At 39.0% G+C, this 19068-nt stretch overlaps 1 protein-coding gene across 1 annotated transcript in view; it reads right to left on the reverse strand.

The window, feature by feature from the left end:
- cdh5 (cadherin 5) overlaps positions 1-12502 on the reverse strand; it is a 30552-nt gene extending 18050 nt beyond the window's left edge. The window contains exons 1-6 of the mRNA XM_075480550.1: positions 11658-12502; positions 3981-4208; positions 3400-3679; positions 2816-2932; positions 2533-2700; positions 2026-2207 (exon numbers count right to left, since the gene is read on the reverse strand). Coding sequence (XP_075336665.1) covers positions 2026-2207; positions 2533-2700; positions 2816-2932; positions 3400-3679; positions 3981-4208 — 975 coding nt within the window. The 5' untranslated portion in view covers positions 11658-12502. The remainder of the gene's footprint in view (positions 1-2025; positions 2208-2532; positions 2701-2815; positions 2933-3399; positions 3680-3980; positions 4209-11657) is intronic.
- Positions 12503-19068: the final 6566 nt, after the last annotated feature.

Here is a 19068-nt window from a genome sequence, read left to right on the forward strand (position 1 = left end):
AAAATAAGGAGGTGAAAAACAGCAGCGCCAAGGTTGAACTCAAACACAAGTCTCGTGCTTGCCAATCAGGTGTCTATCACCCTACCCCCTTGGGATCTGCTCATGGGGGTCGGTGTTGCTTGTTGATAAGCTAGCATTACAGAATAAGGTGGTGGGGCTTAATGTAATGTGTTGAACTTATCAGGCAAAAACACATAAACAATGCCAAAGAAAACTCAATTAGCAGAAAAATATTCCCCGTCTTGTGGTGGATACACGTTTACTTATTCCGATAATAGCACAAACATGTAAAGACTAACAAATAATGATGGAGATGTACATTTGCTGCACTTTGACAGAAGAGACTTCTTTCATTTTCAGAAGTTCATTTCAGTTTTATTCACTTTTTATTTTCTTTGAGGACATGATATAACAACTCTGTTGGCTTCAGGAACTGTAAATACTTCATTTTGCTAAAGCAATATTCCATGAATCCCAGAATCAAAACACACAGCTTGGCTTCCAATGAACGCTCTGAAGCTGCATGTTCTCTGCCTCATAGGGTTTGTTACATCCCACTCAATGAAAAAAAAACTAAGTTTGAAACAGGCATCAAAGAAACATCCAACTGAAATCCATTCATTTTTAATTAATTCTGCATGGTACGGATAAAAAAAAAACAAAAAAAACTTTTGAGTTTGTGATTTTTTTTCAGTTTTACATGAGATAAGACTGAGATATTTTTAAAATGATTTAAAAATAAAAGTTAGGAAAATAAATCAGCAAGTAAATGCTGTTGTTCCTTCTTTTTTGAATATCTGCACAAACACAATAAGAACTTTAGTTTTCTGTTGCTAAATACATGGCAGCAAGCAACGTCTGCTGTCAAATTCCTGTTGGGACCATGGTTTTCTTCCCACTGAAACAGAGTACTGTTCGGTTGCATGTTTTTCATCTGTGAATGGGAAACCACAGGTAGACAGCAGTATTCTGTTAACTGGATTATTCATGGTAACAAGAATACTCAGTTGCAGGGTATCAAAGGCATTTGTAAACAGCTTAGCAAGAATAAGACCTTAACCGCAGCATGGCCGATAGCCGGCTTATTCTGTATGTGTAAACACAGCCAGTGAGAAAGATGAGAAGGGCTGCAGAGCTGATGGGAGAGTTGAGCAGGGAGAAGACGGTGGTGCGATTCGATTCCAGGCCAGCATGGGTGCAAGTTATTACTGAGCTCATTTCATTAAAATACATTTTCAGCTCTCTGATGTCCTAAATACTTTATCTGGAAAGCACTATCCAGAGAAGTAAACCTGCTAGAATTCCTGCAAGCATATATATCTTTCCCAAGCAGAAGGAGGGGGTTTCAACAGCAACACAGCGCTGAAAATCACTGTCACCCTGCGAAAACATATCATATTTGATGTTGCAGGTTTGAATTTTAAAATGTAATTACTGGCTATATGCTGGCACAATAAATAAGAAGGCATGATTTTTTTTTTAAAAACACCATGGAAATATGAATATATTAGTATTTTAGAATTTATGGAAATCCTGTCATGGCACAGTCCCTATCATTATAAATGCTCAACTCTTGGTTTTTGGTGTATTTTTGCACTCATGTCATGCTTTTTGGGCAAGAGTTGGAGCTTCTCATTACTTCTGGGGTTTGAACGTTGGAGAGTGAGGATGTTACACATTCTAAACACTTTGATTTATTTTTGGAGTAAATATAAAAGTAAGAAATCCATGTGATATTTTTCTTTCTACTCTAGTGATTCTCATCCAAAATACGCACGATGTTGCCAGATGTTATTGGAAAGACTGTGGCTTTAATACTATTAGAAATAGACACAAATTAGACAACAAGCTCATGAGGAGGGACATGATTCAAAAGCTGAGCTCTGAAAGTGCCAAAGTGAAAACATCTATTGTAACGACTTAATTACAGGTTATAAGCAAAACACAACACCACGTCCCATTTAAGCCAGAAACAAAGTTGCTTTAAAAGGTATCCAGTTACTTACTCCCACACAAGCCTCTTACCTGTTTGAGCATGAGGTTTCCATCCTTGTTCTCGTTGAGTTCAACATAAAATATATTTCTGTGGTCACTTGGAATGTCAAACGAGGGGTTTTTGTTCTGAAGCTCATCCCTGTCCTCCAACTTCAGAGTGGTGATATTCTTGTTCAGCTTGTGGTTCTCCGGAACGGTCATTTCATATGTCCCTGTGGATAGAAATCACACATCATACATAATGCCATATATCTGAAAAGGCTACGACAAATCTGTTGACATATTGGAACTTCCTCGTGTTTGATGAATAGTAATTGTTTTTATTCTTATTTAATATTTTTTATTCATTTTTATTCGTATTTAATTTTGATTATCTTTTTATTGGTAGCAGGACAATGATGAATTTCACTTCACATTGTACTGTGTATGATTGTGTATGTGACAAATAAAACTATCTTGAATATATCTTGAATCTAGTAACATAATATAACGATAACGCATCATGGCAATCTATTTTCATATTACACTCTTTCTTACTTTTGGTAAAAGAAGGCAGATTGTCGTTGGTGTCTTGGATAGTGATGGTGACAGAGGTGGTGGCTGTGCTGCCAGAGGGCATTCCTCTCATGTCTTGAACTTTAACCACCACCACATACTGACTCGTGGTTTCCCGGTCCAGAGTGTTTATCTTGCACCGGATCTCACCTGCAGAGAAAAAGGGGAAGGTGTTATCTTTGCGGTCAGCTCTGATTCATGCTCAAGTAAAAAATGAGCCTGGACGTACTAATTAATTTGATGGATGCCGTTGCTGGCAGCTTACCTGTGGTGTTCTTGATTTCAAAGGCTGAAGTGCCTTGGACCAAGGAATAAATGAGCTCTCCATTAACAGTGGTGGGGTCATCTGCATCAGTTGCCCTCACATCAACTACCTTAGTTCCTGGATGAGGGAGATTATTGTAGACGATAATTTGCATCAACAGACATCAACATGAACATAGAGTGTTCATCTTATTTTGCCGAATTAAAATCAAATGAGGTACTTTTTTTTTTTTTGCATTGAACATCATTTGGCTGATTAATGCAATATGATTAGGTGCTAAAACAAAGTTATTTGAGTCACTAATGTGCTTAATTTCACAAAGGGATGCACTAATGATTATGACAGGTGTGAGCAGTGTGTTTTGGTTTTCCGTACCTTTTCAAAGTCTATTTTTAATCTACAGTAGATACTTACAGCACATGTACTTACAATGAATATGACTGATTCTATTTGTTAGAGCACATTTATTCTCATTTAAGCCCTCAAGTGATGTTTGAATATACCTACATTTGACTTTCAGAATTTGTTTTCAAAATCAATCTACAGCTTTTTCAAAAATGTCCTTTGACAGTGAACTGACATACCTATGTCGGACCTTTCCATTATGGATCCATTGTATGATTGGGGAAAAACGGGGATGTTGTCGTTGATATCCGTCACCTGGACAACAAACTCTCCAGAGTCCTCAATCAACTTGTTGTTCCCATCAAACATCTTAGCGGTCAAATTGTAAAAGGCCTTCTTTTCTCTGTCCAGAGTTCTAGTGACGAATAGATCTCCTTTGGGATCCACAGTGAAGATGCTGTTTGCTCCTTCACCTTCTATTTTAAAGCTCCTCACTGGCACGTTCTTACTTGACTTAAGCTGTGGAAAAAAAAGAAATCAGCACTGTTCAACACTCTTAAACATTCTCCCACCTGAGTTGAGGACTCAAATCAACAACCTTCAAGATAATTTCTACAAATAAACAGAGTACTCTGGCAAAATTTAAGTTACAAGTTAATGACCTCGATTCTTGACATGCTGCTGCGTCAAACTGAAAAGATGTGACAAAAAATACATTCTTTCCATCTTTTAAAACAGCCGATTAGTCACTCAACACGAGCAGTTAGGCCCAAGAAGCAAAAGCCTCTGACTGTGAGGTCGAATACAGACGTCCACCTACATGTCCTATCTTGAAGGGGATCGGTGCCGGTTTTTCCTCCTCCACAAAAAGACTGTTCCAGATCCATTCTCTCTTCTGTCTGAGCAGCACCGGATGGGACTCTTTCTTCACGATGTTCACTGAGTCTTTCTCCGCCGCCGCCGCCTCTGGAAGTCCAACGGCGAGAAAAAAGGACAATGCCAATACGGTCATATGTCCTGTCATCCCCACCTGGAGCCACGCCATCATCTAAGACACGAGGAGGGGAAAAAGAGAGGAAGAAGCGAACCAAACGAAGAGAGGAGAAAGGCACGAGGAAGGAATCGAAAGAAGAAAATGGAGGGAAAGGAAATAAGAGAGGGAGCAGAAAGGAAGAGTGGAGCTCACATTAAAACCACTTATCAGCTGTGGACAGACTCCTTCACTGGGCCTGGGTGAAAATTAGAGTGAAGGCCAAGGACTCAGTGTCCCCTTACACTCTGCCACTGAGCTCGCGGTCTAGCTATCATTTAGGACCAGGGCTCTTAAACCTTTGCAGCCAGGGACCCAAATGAAACATTTAGCCTCTCATCATGGGACCTGCACTGAAAGCGTATCAGTACCGTGGTCATATGGGGATCCATTAAACATAGGCCTGTGACCCATTTTAGGTCTTGACCCATTGGAGCAGCGAGAGTCAGAGACTGACAGAGACCTATAGAGGGGATGCCATTAAAACCACTTCAGATGTCTGTCTTTATTAGAAAGGCTCTTTTCAAAGAGGGACTTTTTTGACATTTTGAATTTGTGATGACTATTTCTTTCCCCAATTTAATTCATCAAAACTAATTAAGGATTAAGAGAAAGAGTTTGGATATAAATAACACAGGGAGGCCTTTATAGTTGTTCTTGGCTGAAAGGATGGATCTATTTGGTACATTATTTAATGCGCTCTGACATATATTAGCACTAGATTAAAAATATAGCCTTCATGGGTTTTGACACCATTGGGAAAATTATGATTTCATTATATCACATGTATTTAATTTGTGTGATCCGACCAGTATGTTATTAACTTAATTATACCTCAAAATTATTCTAACAGACACAGTGCAGCATCATCTGGCAGACTGCGCTGCACTGGCCCAAACAAATGAGCAACACATGGCATAAACTGGGAATCCATCAGCTGTAAATGATTGCCTCTGAGGCAGGAGACATTGTACTCAGCAGATAATCAGAAAACAAAAATCCATCTTAAGATTTTCTGTTGTGTGCATCAGAACGAGAGACTTACATTTAAAAAAAAAAAAAAAAATATGAACAAGGAACAAGGATGAGGTAATTAATGTAATTACAACAATGCAATTATTAGTATTCTGTTATTCTACATGAATGATAATGAACTTCTGAATATTGTATTTTTCTGCAAATATATTATACATCATATATCATTTTCTGCAAAATGATCACTCTAAATGTTATTTACTAGCACTTTAAGGCAGCTTCACAAATTGTTAAAGAAAAAAGTCAGTTTTTTTCTACAATTACACACTGATTGACATATCGAGAACATTGTGGGTTTCAGTGTCAAATACTTTTTGACCCATGGATTAATCACTCTACTCTCTTTTAAATTAAAACTATCCAAATATATCTATATATTCTTTTATACCTGGGTCTGAACCACTGTGATTTAAAATCCAAACAATGTCACTTGCCTGTATCTACATTAAAATTGTACAATACTGGAACACTTGCAAGTCAGCTCAACTCCAACTTTATTAAGTGTCCAATTAATTAAAAGATGTAAGTTTCCCACTATTTAAGTGATGTATAACATCATGTACCACTGATGGATTTCATTTGGCTTCACCGTCATGACTTGAACAGTCTGTCCTGCGCATGAGATTGAATTTGGGATTTGGTGATATTACTTAAACTAAAACCAAACTGGCACCCCATTTGATGCATGGTTTTTGACTGATTACAAGTTCGAAAATGTTTCCGTGTGTTGCATCACTTTTTTATGCCTGCAAGCCATTTAGCATAATTTAAACTAAATAAAATTGTACAAACACCAGCAGTCAGTGAAATGTTTTTCCTCCCAGTCTTTCCTACTGTCTCACCCTCTCTGTCTGTCTCTGTCTCCCCCATCGTTCATGTCTCCCCCCACAGGGCTCTATCTAATAAAGCAGAAATGCCAGGGAAATAATCTTCAAAACACTTTAGCCTATGTGCTCTGCACTCCAGTAGATATCTCAGCGCAGTTCTGTGCCATCCCAGGAGACAGATTAGTGCATCTTATTGTCTTCCAGCCATTAGTAGCAGGGAGGGAGAAAGAGAGATTATGATGAGGGGATTATACTGGCACAGTTCTTCTCTCTCTAATGGTCTAATCTCATATTTTGCTGACCTCCCTTGACCTCTTCACACAGCTCCCCAGATATCAGCTCACACAAAGACTCAGCTGTGTTTTTTGGCCTTTGCTTGACATCCTTTTGTTTTGCTTTGTTTTTTCACGATGTGTTCTCTTGTTTAGATTCCTTTCAGGATTCAGTTAATTAGATAAAGGTGCTTGTCATTGTTTATTGCAATTAATGTGAACTTTAAATATAAAGTGTGAGCAGTTTTGAAAAAGAACTGACTGTACATTCTGTATATCTGTGCATACATACAGGTAAAAATCTGAATCAGACCACACCTGAATTTAAACTAAATACCCATGAGAATATTACCTTGTTACACCCTAGTCTCACTTGCTGCTAACCTGCTCATGCTTTGTTCTCATAAAGGAATATTTTGCATCACTCTGTCACTCTATTTTAAAGGCAGATAGACTTGCAGATCAGTGCAACACTAGCATCAATTTTCTTTAAGAAAAGCAAAACAAATGGAAGAGATGGAGGTAAAAATGTGCAAAGCATTATGTTTAGGATTAAAAAAATCTTAAAATCCAGTTGCACTTGGTATGATATGTTTTCCAGCTGTTAAAAACGTCTGGGGAATTTAAGCTGTGCATTAGCTGTGGGATTGAGTGCGAATCATCTTTGTCCTGACTGAATGCAATAAACATGATGACGTGCCAAGACATGTTAAACTGATGTTGAACAGTATGGCTTGCATCAGTATGTTTGTTCTGATCAAACAAAGCAATCAGACTGTGTCTCCACAGAGAAGAGTCCTTCACCACTGAGCTGCAACTGTTGCTGTCTCCTCTGAGCTTTGAAAGGGAAATCATATTTTCAGCAAAATGAGAAAGGTTTTTAAATCATTATTTAAATCATTTCGGGCATCTTGCTTTCACTGGAGTAAAAAGACAAGAAGCAGTTGATTAGAAGCTAACAGCAGCATCAGTCCATCAAATAAAACCCTCCATCACGTGCAGCGTGACATGAAATAGTTGGTTATGTAACTGTTAAATTAGTAAAACAGACACTTTGATTGGTTTTCTGTCTGTTGCAGTACATCTTCTGTTTGGTTGAGTTACATAGTTGTTAATACATCTGATCTATAATTAAGTTTAATATGTGTTGTGTCATTTCCAGATTGACAAATGTCATTAAAATTAGAAGTGTGTTAGACACACTGGACCTTTGGACATTTCCTCACCATCACATTTAACCTCTTTCACATATATAACAATATCCTTTGACTAAGTTTCAAATAGATGCCTTTTTCAAAGACATTTTCCCTACAAGGGCATTTCCTCCTTTAAGAGTAAGTGTCCACTCCTCCTCCTTTATCAGCACCAGGAAGTGTAAACACAATACCTTCGGGGAAATGCCATTGGTTCCGTTAATTTATGGTCATTATAGAGCTGACGCGCCCTTCCTGGTATTCACTCCTGTTGCTGACTGCATGTCTCCCCCAGTTTGTGTCCTGAAGTGTCTCATGCAGCTTTTGCTTATGCCACAATTGGCCCCTTCTCTTATTTTTGACTTTGGTTTTTCCTGTCTCGACTGGTTTTTAACTTTTTTCTTTTTCATTCTGATATGGTTTTCCAGCTTCTTCTTTGTTTTTCCCCTTTAATTTTTCCACATCTGGCTTTTTGAATCTCTCAAGGTGAAAGCTACGACTTGTCTTTCACTCAAACAATTTCTGTTTCCTGTCAATCATTCCCTCTTCTCCCTTTTCCTTTACATTCTCACCTCTCTTCTTGAGCACCACCTCAAACTCTCCGCCTTGTCTTCAAAGCAGATTTGGTAAGTTGGTGCAAAGGGTAAACTTTCAGTTTAACAAAATCTGAACTCCAGCCCACTGAAAACAGGGAATCATGAACATCAAGAGTGTTGGTTTTAGGATGTTCTTTACAGTCCAATATAATGATTGATTTTCAAACTGCAGGTGTCAGGCATGCAAATCTCACTGGAGGATTATACAAAGTTATTTACAGCATTGTTTATCAAAGGCATCTTTTAGATGTGTGCAGAATAAATAACATCCAGGAATATCTGTAATTGCATCTGTACACTGTCCCCAGGCAAGAGAGAGTGCGCGGCTGTGACAGAGGTGCAAAAACAGGCAGAGGTAGAGATACAGTTGTCATTCTCTGGGATGTTTTGTGACTGACAGACAGGTCTGACCCAGTTTCAGTCAACCAAAGGCTAAAGCAGAGAAACGAACAAGACTTCATAATCCTGCAGGTCGCTGAAGGGCATCTGAAGTTAACGTTTAACTCTTGTTGTCATTTCTGTGTTTTAAAGATGGAAATAAAATTTGATTTAGTCTTTCCCTGATGTCATCTGAGGAGGGACAAAATCTGTCTTTCCTTTCATCTGTCATTTGTCACATCTTGACTTCTGGTGGTTGAGAAAGAAGTGATTCAATCTCTAACTGGCTGGAGAGTTGAAGACCTTCATCAAAATAATAAAACTGTGTCCAGACAAGATGGAAAGAAAACCACCACACCTCTGTTTTTCATCAGTCATTCAAATAAAGCCTATGGCTCACTGCCAGTTTGTAAATCTTCCCCTTAACAGTTGGTGTGAAAAGGAATAAAGATGGAAGACATATTTATTTCCATTTCAGACATTGACTGATGCATCTTTAAATTATGTGAGTCATTTTACAGAAAAAAAACAAAAACTCTACAGCGTTTTACTCACAGTGGAAAAGATAGGCAGCTCTGAGGAGCTTATTTATTGAGGATGCTGATGAGACTAATATTCACTGTCATGAATATGAAAAGAGCTCATTTGAAACTGAGGTAGATTTGTCCCATAACATGTGGACACATCAGAGCATGGTGGGATATAATAGACTGCTTTGACATTTGCAGAAAATGAACCAGTTTAAATTACTGCAGGTGATTCTTCTGCTATAATGTCATCCCATCTTAAAATTTAATTTGTTTTAATATTTATTTCCCTAATAATGCTTAAAAATGTCTCTCCTTATGAATAAATCAGCTCCTTGAATCATTAAAGGAGATTCTGCCCGTCTCTGAGACTTGTTTTCTTGTTTCAGTCTCATTTTAGTATGTTTAAATCAGGGGTGTGTGTTCAATTGCTTTTTTTAAATTGGCTTTTATTGGAATTGATTTGATTATGATTGTATTGCAGTTATTTGGATAGTAATTGGCTTGAATTTGTCTGAATCTTTGAAATGACTTAATGTGGCATTTGTTGAGATTTGGAACTATTTGGATAAAACTGAATTAAGATGTGAATGTTCAAATTTGCAAAGATTTCCTGCTCGACATTTCTAATGCATGTTGATGAATTTTAAACAGTTTTAATCACAGAGCAGCTGTTGACAGTCTGTCTGTCAGTAAGTCACTCTGCCTTTAGTCACAGGCACACACAGAAGCAGTATCCTCACTAATGGTGCTAATGAGTCATATCAGATAAATCAGGTTTTAATACGGTTACAAATGGTGTTGAATGATTAAAATTATTCTGAAAAATATTGAGAAAAAAAAATTAAAGGCTTGTGTGTTGTCTTAGAGCATATGTAAGCCCTGACAGTCCTAGCTGAGGGCAAAGTCAACCACCATAAAGCCTCATAGAGTGAAGATGTAAATTAATCTAAATAATAAGTCATGAATAAATTCATACTTTTGTTGGAAGCTTCAGCTCTTATCAACACCATAAGCAGAAGTGCTGCAAATCAAATCTAGTTGATAATTAGATACATAAAATGTGTCTAGTCGGATCCATTTCCAGCATTTCAAAGCCATAAATTCCCCTGAACTGAAGTGCGACTGTGTCATACTAATCCTTCATTTTGTTTGTATTATCTTTCCACCTTTCTTATGATTTAATATCATCATTGAATCATGTCCCAGTTACTGGATGTAAAAAAAGAATTATTAAAAACTACCTGTAGATCAGTAAAAAAAAAAAAAAACATTCTAATACAAGATTAAGTATTGTACACCGTGTAAAATGGGGAGTACAGGTCAGTCGCTCAGAATAAAACCTGAAATGGGTCTTTCAGCCGTAATCAGTGACTTCAGCTGAACTAACATCACCACAGCTGTACAGCTTGTCAACCTCACTGGCATATATCTGAATGAATGGATGGTTCTAATCATGAATCTTGTGTTTGTGTGTGTAATCATGTGTGTGTGTGTGTGTGTGTGTGTGTGTGTGTGTGTGTGTGAGGAAGGGTGAAGTCTCCCAGATGGCACCCAAAGGATTTTCCCTGATAGTTCCCTCTTCAGGAATTAGACCACTGCTTTAGTTGCATCAACGGCTTTTGATGTGACAACCAAATCAAATCACTTCTATCACTCTGGCTCTTTGGTCCAGACTTCCAGAGGAAATCCACCATTATAGGGTAACAATTACCATATTCACAGGACAAAATAACACACCCACTAACTTCAGTATCATGAAACTCGGGACAAATACGCAACAAACTGAATCATAACCCTCCAAATAGGGTTTCCAGATCTTACGCTTATAAATATAAAGGTATTAAAATCTTACTGGGAGGTGTTATTTTCTTTTGCCTTTTATTCATGCCACAAGGGGTTGATGAATTAGGTCTCTCATGCATTATATATGCATATCAGCGAAGTCTTCACCTGACAAAATGACAGCACTCAACTGACAAGATCTTCTCTACTTTTAAATATTATATGTACATCATCAATACTTTATAGCCAAACCAACTTTAACTCGATGGCTGCGATGAAACATTCTTTTCAATCGAGAACTCAAAATAAACCCTTGAAGACCTCCTGATAGATTTGGTAGAAAAAATGTCCTGCTATGTCTACATATTATCCTGTATCGTCTTAATGGTCACAGCCGTCTGTCTCCAGGAATGACAGTCCGCCCTCTGGGGAAGGGGGGATGTGCTCAATTACAGCATTCAAATCTACACCAAGCTGTCCAAGATCATTGGCCTAACATATGTGAGCAGTGACAGGGGCCGACAGCCTGCCCTTAAAAGGGTTATCACCATCATTTCAAGTTATTTCTGTATCCTCTTCGAGACACTTTTACCAGTATTCATTAGACTTTCACCCTGGAGTGAATGGGAAAGTAGCCTGGAGTGTTTTCAAGGGCTCTCTGTAGCATTTTTTGGCAGCGTTGCGGTACACAGCTTTTCAATCAGAGGGAAATGTATATTCATAGTCCCATTTGCTGAACAGGAAAGCTCTGAATGCACTCTGACACCAGCATGCACAGGTACATGCACACATATAAAACACAATTTTCTTTTCTAACTAAGATAAAAAAAAAAATCAATTAATTAAAAACTTACCAAAATGAAGAAAGCAAGGCAGAAGTGTTGGTGAGATCTCTGCTCTGATGTAAGAGAAGCCCAAATCCCTAAAGGTGTGCACTTGTTCACTCAAACTGGAGTTCAGCTTGTGGTAAACTGCTTATCGGAGCTCAACAGAAACTAAAACCGCCTGCTGATTCCACTATCCCCGTTTGTGGAAAACTGTCCTTTTTTCCCAGAGTAGAAGGTGCTGTTGTCTTTGATTTTTTTTTTCTTGGGCTTCAGTGCTGTCAACCAGATAAGAAAGTCTGTTATGATGAAAAATATGTGGATGCCTCTTGAATGAGAATGTATCCCAAAGATGGATTTCCAAAGACAAACTGAGAGGCTCTCCAATTTTTTTTTTCAATAAAAAAATGGGAAAATTTCAAAAGTCTCTTCCTCTGTGTTGTTTCACTCACGCAAGCAAAAAAATCCAGTCACTCCAAAAGAGGAGTTCTGACCCCAAAATGTCTTAATCGCCTTGACTCCCTCCTCAGGTTGTTGAGCTTTTTCCTCAGCTGTGAATCCAACAGGTTTTCAGCCTCTCTTACGTTTGCCTCCCTCCTGTCTCTGATGTGGTTTTCCCAACCAGAACCCAGAAATGCTGCGCCACAGCTGTGCGACCACAGTCCTCTCTCACAGAGTTCCCTGCCCACTTCCTCTTTCTGTTATTAGTCTTTGTCTGTTCTGGGCGGGTGGGCCGAACGTGACGGCTGTGTGGATAGGTATGGGAGTGTTGGAAAGAGGAATTAAAAAGCAGCAGAGAAGCAGAGCAGGAGTGCGTTTATCAGAGCAGCTGAAAGACGCACAGAGAGGCAGAGAACGCAGCCAGCTCATACTCATGAAGCAGATGGAGAGAGTGTGTGAGGAGAGGGGAGGGTGATGGAGAATAAAGTGAAAGAGGCGTTACTTCTCAGTCAGTCTCGGAGAGAGGGAGAGTGGAGGGGGGGAATTATTATTCGTGTGTGCGAGATAAAGATTAAGTTAAACAGGTTATTGGGGATTATCCTCTGAGATTTCCCCACATGAGGCTAGTAAATATTTCAGAGAGCTGACTTTGGCGTTAAAGCGTGTGTGTGAGTGTGTCTGACAAACGGATCTTGTCTAAGCCAGTAAATGAGATGAGTGAGACGCCTTGCCACACACGCACGGACACACAAAACCTATCTCAGCCCCTCTCCTCTCCTTTTAGGGGGGGGGGGTTGTTTGTATTTAGTGAATTGGACAGGAAAGGCTGCTGTGTGTTTCTACATGAAAACTCTCCTGTGGCAACAGCAGTCCATTCTTTCTTTGTAACTCCCAACTCTCCCTCCTCCCTTCATGGTCTTTTCTCTGTGTGCTGATTCTCATGTTATTTGCAGTTTCAGTTCCACTCTAGTATGGCTTATTCTCATAATACCTTGTAAGTGGGGCAGTTTTGCCAAACAACATACATCAACATTAACTTTAAATCTGCTTTATTGTAGGTGTGTGTATGCCTTGTCTCTGTTGCTCCTTTTTGAGGCGATTCCAGTTCGGAGACATGTTAAATGTCCAAATCAAGGTCCCTTGGCATTAAGGGACCAGCTCTACACGAGGAAAACTGGTTCCAAAGTGGCGCTAACTTTTTACTGGACTAAAAACAAAATCCACTTATATTAGAGGGCGTGGGAGTGGGATGGGATGATGGAGGGCACTAATCCACAAGCATTCATGCAAAAGGTTTGTCCTGCAGGATTTCAACAGTCCTTGCGATTTCCTACCTTCCCAATTATTCCACTACTCACCCACTGTGGTTGAGCATTTATGAGGTTAGCTTTAGGAACTAAAAGTTAATGGTTAGGGTGAATATGAATGCACACGGGCTGTACGGTGGTGTGGTGGTTAGCACTTTCACCTCACAGCAAGGGGGTTCCTGGTTTAAATCCCTTTCTGTGTGGGGTTTGCATGTTCTCCCTGTGCATGCGTGGGTTCCCTCTGGGTATTCTGGCTTCCTCCCACCATCCAAAAACATGCATGTTAGGTTAAGTGGTTGATTCTAAATTGTCTCTAGGAGTGTGAAGAAGTGTGAATGATTGTTTGTCTCTATGTGACCCTGTGATGGACTGGCGACATACCCGGGGCCCTGGCTCTTGCATGATAGCAACCGGTATAGCCCCCCCCCCCCCGTGACCCTGAAGTGGATTAAGTGGGTATAGAAAATGGATGAATGCAAATGTTAGTTGTAAATGTTTGATAAGTACAAAAATCTAAGATATTCTAATATTATTGCACCACAATTCCCTTCATGTCATGTGAAGGGAACAGAAAAACAACACCCTAAGGATACACTGCCACATCATTACCTTTTGGACATGTGGACAAATGTACCTATAACACATTTTCTCGTGATTCTGGCCTATTTATCAATTATTATCCTTGGTTTAGGTATGAAAAAAAATGATTGGTTAGGGCACAGAAAATATCATGGCTTGATTTAAAATAGACTCTCTCAGCCACATGTTAGAAAATCATCTTTTTCTGGGTTACTGGATAACTCACACCAAAATGCACATATATGCTGCCTGCACAAAAGAGACCTGCAGCTGAAAAAAAACTTCCCTTTAAAAACCGCCTTGGGTGTCGTGAGGAAAAAGTGTCCATCTGCGTGAATAGAATGATGTTCCATGTTTGGTGGTTTGGGGCTTTTTATAAACACAGGTTGACAATATTAAAATATGATGCGCTGTTTATATGCACCATTTCTACTGCTGTTTATGAACACAGTCACAAAGGGCACATGTATATGGGCCTCTCCAGAATCACTGTTCTAGGGCAGCATTCAAAGACGTAAACCGTTTGCAACAGTATTTTTTTTTTTCTACACAGAATGTCTATAATAAAACACAGAACCGTGGAGAAATCGAGTCAAATAACAAAATAAATATACTGGAAAAGAGGCAAACGTCACCTGACATTGAGGTTCTCGGCAGACGAGTAAATTTGTAGGAGCTGAAAACAAGACTTACCTCTTAAATTTCTCTTCAGTTTGTGGAAAAGCAACGTGACACTGAGAGCTATGAACTGGCACCGGCTCAGACGTAATACCTGGTGTTGCGTTGGTCAAAAAGAGGTATATTTTAACGACCCATTTTTTCACTGAAAGGTCCTCCGGGCTCTAAGATAAAAGGCTTGTCAATCACTTCTTTAAAAATATCTCTGATTGACATTTAAAAAACAGAAGGAAAGAAAAGAAAAAAAAATCAATGTGGCATTTTCAGCTCTGGCCTGTTGAGTAGTTTGTTTTTGCTGCGCACGAGGATGCACATGCACGAACATGACTGCCTTTCCATCCTGCTGTTGGTTTCTCCCTGTTAAGATTGACATTACCGCAGCGTGAAACACAATGGTGGGATGATGCCAATGCAAACAGCCCCAGCAGAATAGAAAAGCAGGGTTGGTCGGCTATAACATTTAATCAAGGCTTAAGCAGCACCCAGAATTGCTCTGGCCAATCAAATACATTCAAACGCACATTCCTGGTAATTTGCTTTGCAACCTGAATGTCGCATTTAAGCACTTTACTTCTCCATCATAAGCATTGAGGATAAAATTACTGACGCCAGGATAATTAACAAGTCCTGCCTAAGAGGTCTCGCACCGTTAGGAAAACATCACGCCTCGTGTGCCTGTGCCTTCATAAGGACTCCTTCTCTTCTGCTCCATTGAATCTCTTTATTTCCCTCTTTTTTTTACTTTGTGTCTTTGGTGAACCACACTGTAAATGTCTTCTTGTTCCTGACAAAGAAGCAATGGCAAACATTGGGGAAAATCTTTCTCACTCTCCTCGTCTTCTTTGTCTGAAAATGAGTGTGAGAGTGTGTAAAACTGCCATTTCAGACAGATAAGAGACTCAAGGATGTCAGTTGCCCACCAGAGGGAAAGAAAAGCCTGAAGGACACTGACAGAAAGTCTTCCTCATTTTTAAATCTGTCACTCATTTGATCATTCATATGATGTGATTTATATATGATTTTTACTTCAAGTTATTTGTAAAGTGAAATGATGATTGCTAACTCTTAAAAGCTGTGCCTATAAATCGCCTGTATCCATCTGTATCCAATCTGTGGGTGAGCAGAAACCCTCATGTACTGACAATGTGGCGAGATTGGAACAACAGGGAACATAAAGTTTGTCCTTGTGTTGGCTGTCTGCTTTCCTAGTGCGACATGTACAGGATTGATGGTTGTCTCTTCAGCAAACAAAATGTCAGATGTCTGATGGAAACACTTTTGTTTACACGTGTCTTTCTCTGTACCCCTCTGGGTCTCCCTGTCTGTCTCTTTTTAATAAACCCTTGTGCTCTCGTCCTACTTTCCGGAAAAATTGGCACTAAAAATTGCATCTGCGTTCCAAATCGAGACATGTAAGGAAATGGGTGATGTTCCCCCACTCGTGGTTTGACTGGAAGAAGACCACATGAGCTTGACATCAAGGACCGGAGAACTGAGAGTGAAGAAGGCGTTATGGGAAAATGTTTAACATCCTGGATCTTTTAAAATAGAGTATCTGCCTAGAGAGTTCCCTTTTATCATTCACACCTACAATGCTTGAGCTGAAAACATTTTCAGAGAGCAGGCAATATGACATCAAAGAAATTATCAGTAGAACTGTACCGAAATGTGGGTCACAGGGTTAAAAGGCTCTGTTAAAACATTTTTACACCAAAAGTACTGAGTTTAAATTACTTTTTTTTAAAAAAACATGGGTATATACACCAACTAAAACAAGCTTTGCCATTTACCCTCAGTGCTCTGAGACCTACAGCTCACCAGTTCAGCATACCTGTAACTACCACAATCCGACTGAGATTGCATTACTTTTTATGATTCTGATAACAAGATTTTTCGGGGTAATTAGAGTATTTTATCCTTTTAAATGGGACTGGTGACATCAGCCCTGCACAGCGGGAAGGACACTTAGCTGCCATCTGTCATACCAGCTCAGTCTCACCAGAAAATGTGTACTATGTACTTTTGTCCACATGTACAAAACATGGTAGTTTCACCATCTAAGGTTAAAAATTGTGACATGTCTGACCATGTGTTTTGTAACATGCAAACCAAACCGTGTACAGTAAGAATGAAACTGAAAGGACTGTAGAAAATATAGTCCACATCTGTACATGACACAAGAGCTACAGTGCACAGTGAAAATGAGTACACCCCTTGGTGTCATCAGATCACAGGACATGGTTCCAGCAATCCATATCCTTAGTTTGTTTGTCTCTGATGAGACAATGATAAACAAATTTGCTTTCGATGGTGTCAAGCATGTGTGGTGGTAAAAAGTGATTTGTACAAAGAAAAGTGCCCCATGCTTAAAGTCAAGCATAGTAGTAGGAGTGACATGGTTTGGGGCTGTATGGATGCCATCAACAGTAGGAAGCTGAATTTCACCAAAAGAAACATGCTTGTCAACATGTACTGTGACTACTGAAGCAGATCATGATACTCTCCATAGGCTTTCAGTCAAATCTCACACACGTCTCTTTTAGCCGGGTGCAGACTCAAAATGTAAAATTTCAATGTAAGGCAAGGATGAAACGCACAACGATGACCTCCCTTTTAATGCCTTTTCATTTCATGACATTTCGGGCCAACACGGCCCATTCTCAGGGAGTTTAACATAGGGGTGTACTCACTTTTGCACCAGCATAATTTCACAAAAATGGACAAATATGTCATTTAAGTTATATTATTGACCTTTCTTTTCTGTTGTAAGCTGAACAGATGTTGTATTAAACTTACTCTATGCACGTTTTGGGAATAACTTGAGTGTGTATTAAAATATTGTTCAAAATGTTACTTTTCAACAGGGGTGTACTCATTTTTACTGTGCACTGTACATTGCAGTTAAGAAGTGACAAAGGGAAAGGTAGAAATTGTGCATTCTTTTCAGGCTTTTTTGTGAATTTAAAACTTATTGTGCTGAGGACTAACATAAGAGTTTTCTGATCTGACATGAGATCACACGGGTCGGTGAAATGCATCAATCTTGTTCTGCAGATTTTTTGCAAATTCAAAGCCTCAATGCCTCCATCCGAATATATCCAAAGCCACACTGTGCCTGTTGCAGCCAATCAAACAATCAAAGATGATAACATGGATTCGATATTCAATAAGAAAACTAAATGTATCCCTGATATCACTTATCAATTCAGAAGGCAGCTTTTTGTGTCAAATTTGGTGAAGGGCCTCTCTTGAAGTATACTTTTGGTTTTGACATGTAAAGGTTGACTCATCTCCTCGGGCCTGCGTTACATTTTTTTCAACCTTCTACATTGAGCTGTCTTTCAACATAACTAATTTTATTCCACATCCCTGACAGCATGAGCATTAAAAAGAGGAACAAACAGCAAGAAAGACAAAAAAAACTGCATTATAGTATAACATTATTTCACATTTCTCCAAAACACCACTTTCTTATAACCAGAAGAGAATGATTACTAGTCTCGGGGCTGAAATGAGTCTTTCTTGCTGCTGTTTGGCCGGTGTTTGCATCATAAAGTTCAGTATTTGCAGTTGTGAATGGAGCATGCAAGCAAGAAACTGAAAATCGACAGGGGAAGTGGAGTACAAGAAATGTCTCATGACAAAAGCATGGCAATAAGATGGAATTACAAAATGAGTTGAGCGAGAAGGCACCAAAATGTATCCTTTGTGAATAATTTCTGATCCAAAGCCTTGCTAACATGTGCTGATAGCACATTATATCAATTGATAAGGGAGCCTGAATCATAAAGTTACCGAAAGAAAATTCGAAATGTTTAATTTCATGTTCGAAAGGGTGGTAGGAAATATTTTGTCATTAAAAAGATACATGTATAAATAATTTGTTTCAACTTCAAGAATCCAAGGATTAGGCCTATTATTTTATTGAGCTAGTTTGTCAATGGGTTTATAAATGTTCTCACTAGTTGAAGATTACACTTCCAAATTCTGCTGTTTTTCCCTAAAATACTGTATGCCCACCTCATGCATGAGGCGCACAAAGAGCAATGATTAAATGCTTTTTACCACACAAACTGAACACCAAATACATTTGGTGTGTATTTGAAGTCATGATTCATTAGATACTATACAAGATAATTGTTAACTGTCTAGCCACCACAAAAAGGATGTTTGAGAAGCAATATGTAAATTTTAGCTATTTATGTCACGCCCATGGGATTTCTCTCCATGTTTTTAGTTTGGTGTTTTATTATATGTTAATCATGTCTTAGTTTTTAAGTCCATGCTTAGTTAAGTTTTGCCATGTTTTAGTTTTGCCATTGTTTTTCCCTCAGTCCCCATGTTCTGGTCATTAGTTTCATGCACTTCACCTGTCCATCGTTTCTCAGCTGCTCTCATTTATCAATCACCCTGTTCAGTATCTATTTTCCAGGTTT

Source organism: Odontesthes bonariensis, chromosome 2, assembly GCF_027942865.1.
Source record: "Odontesthes bonariensis isolate fOdoBon6 chromosome 2, fOdoBon6.hap1, whole genome shotgun sequence".
Lineage (NCBI taxonomy): Eukaryota > Metazoa > Chordata > Actinopteri > Atheriniformes > Atherinopsidae > Odontesthes > Odontesthes bonariensis.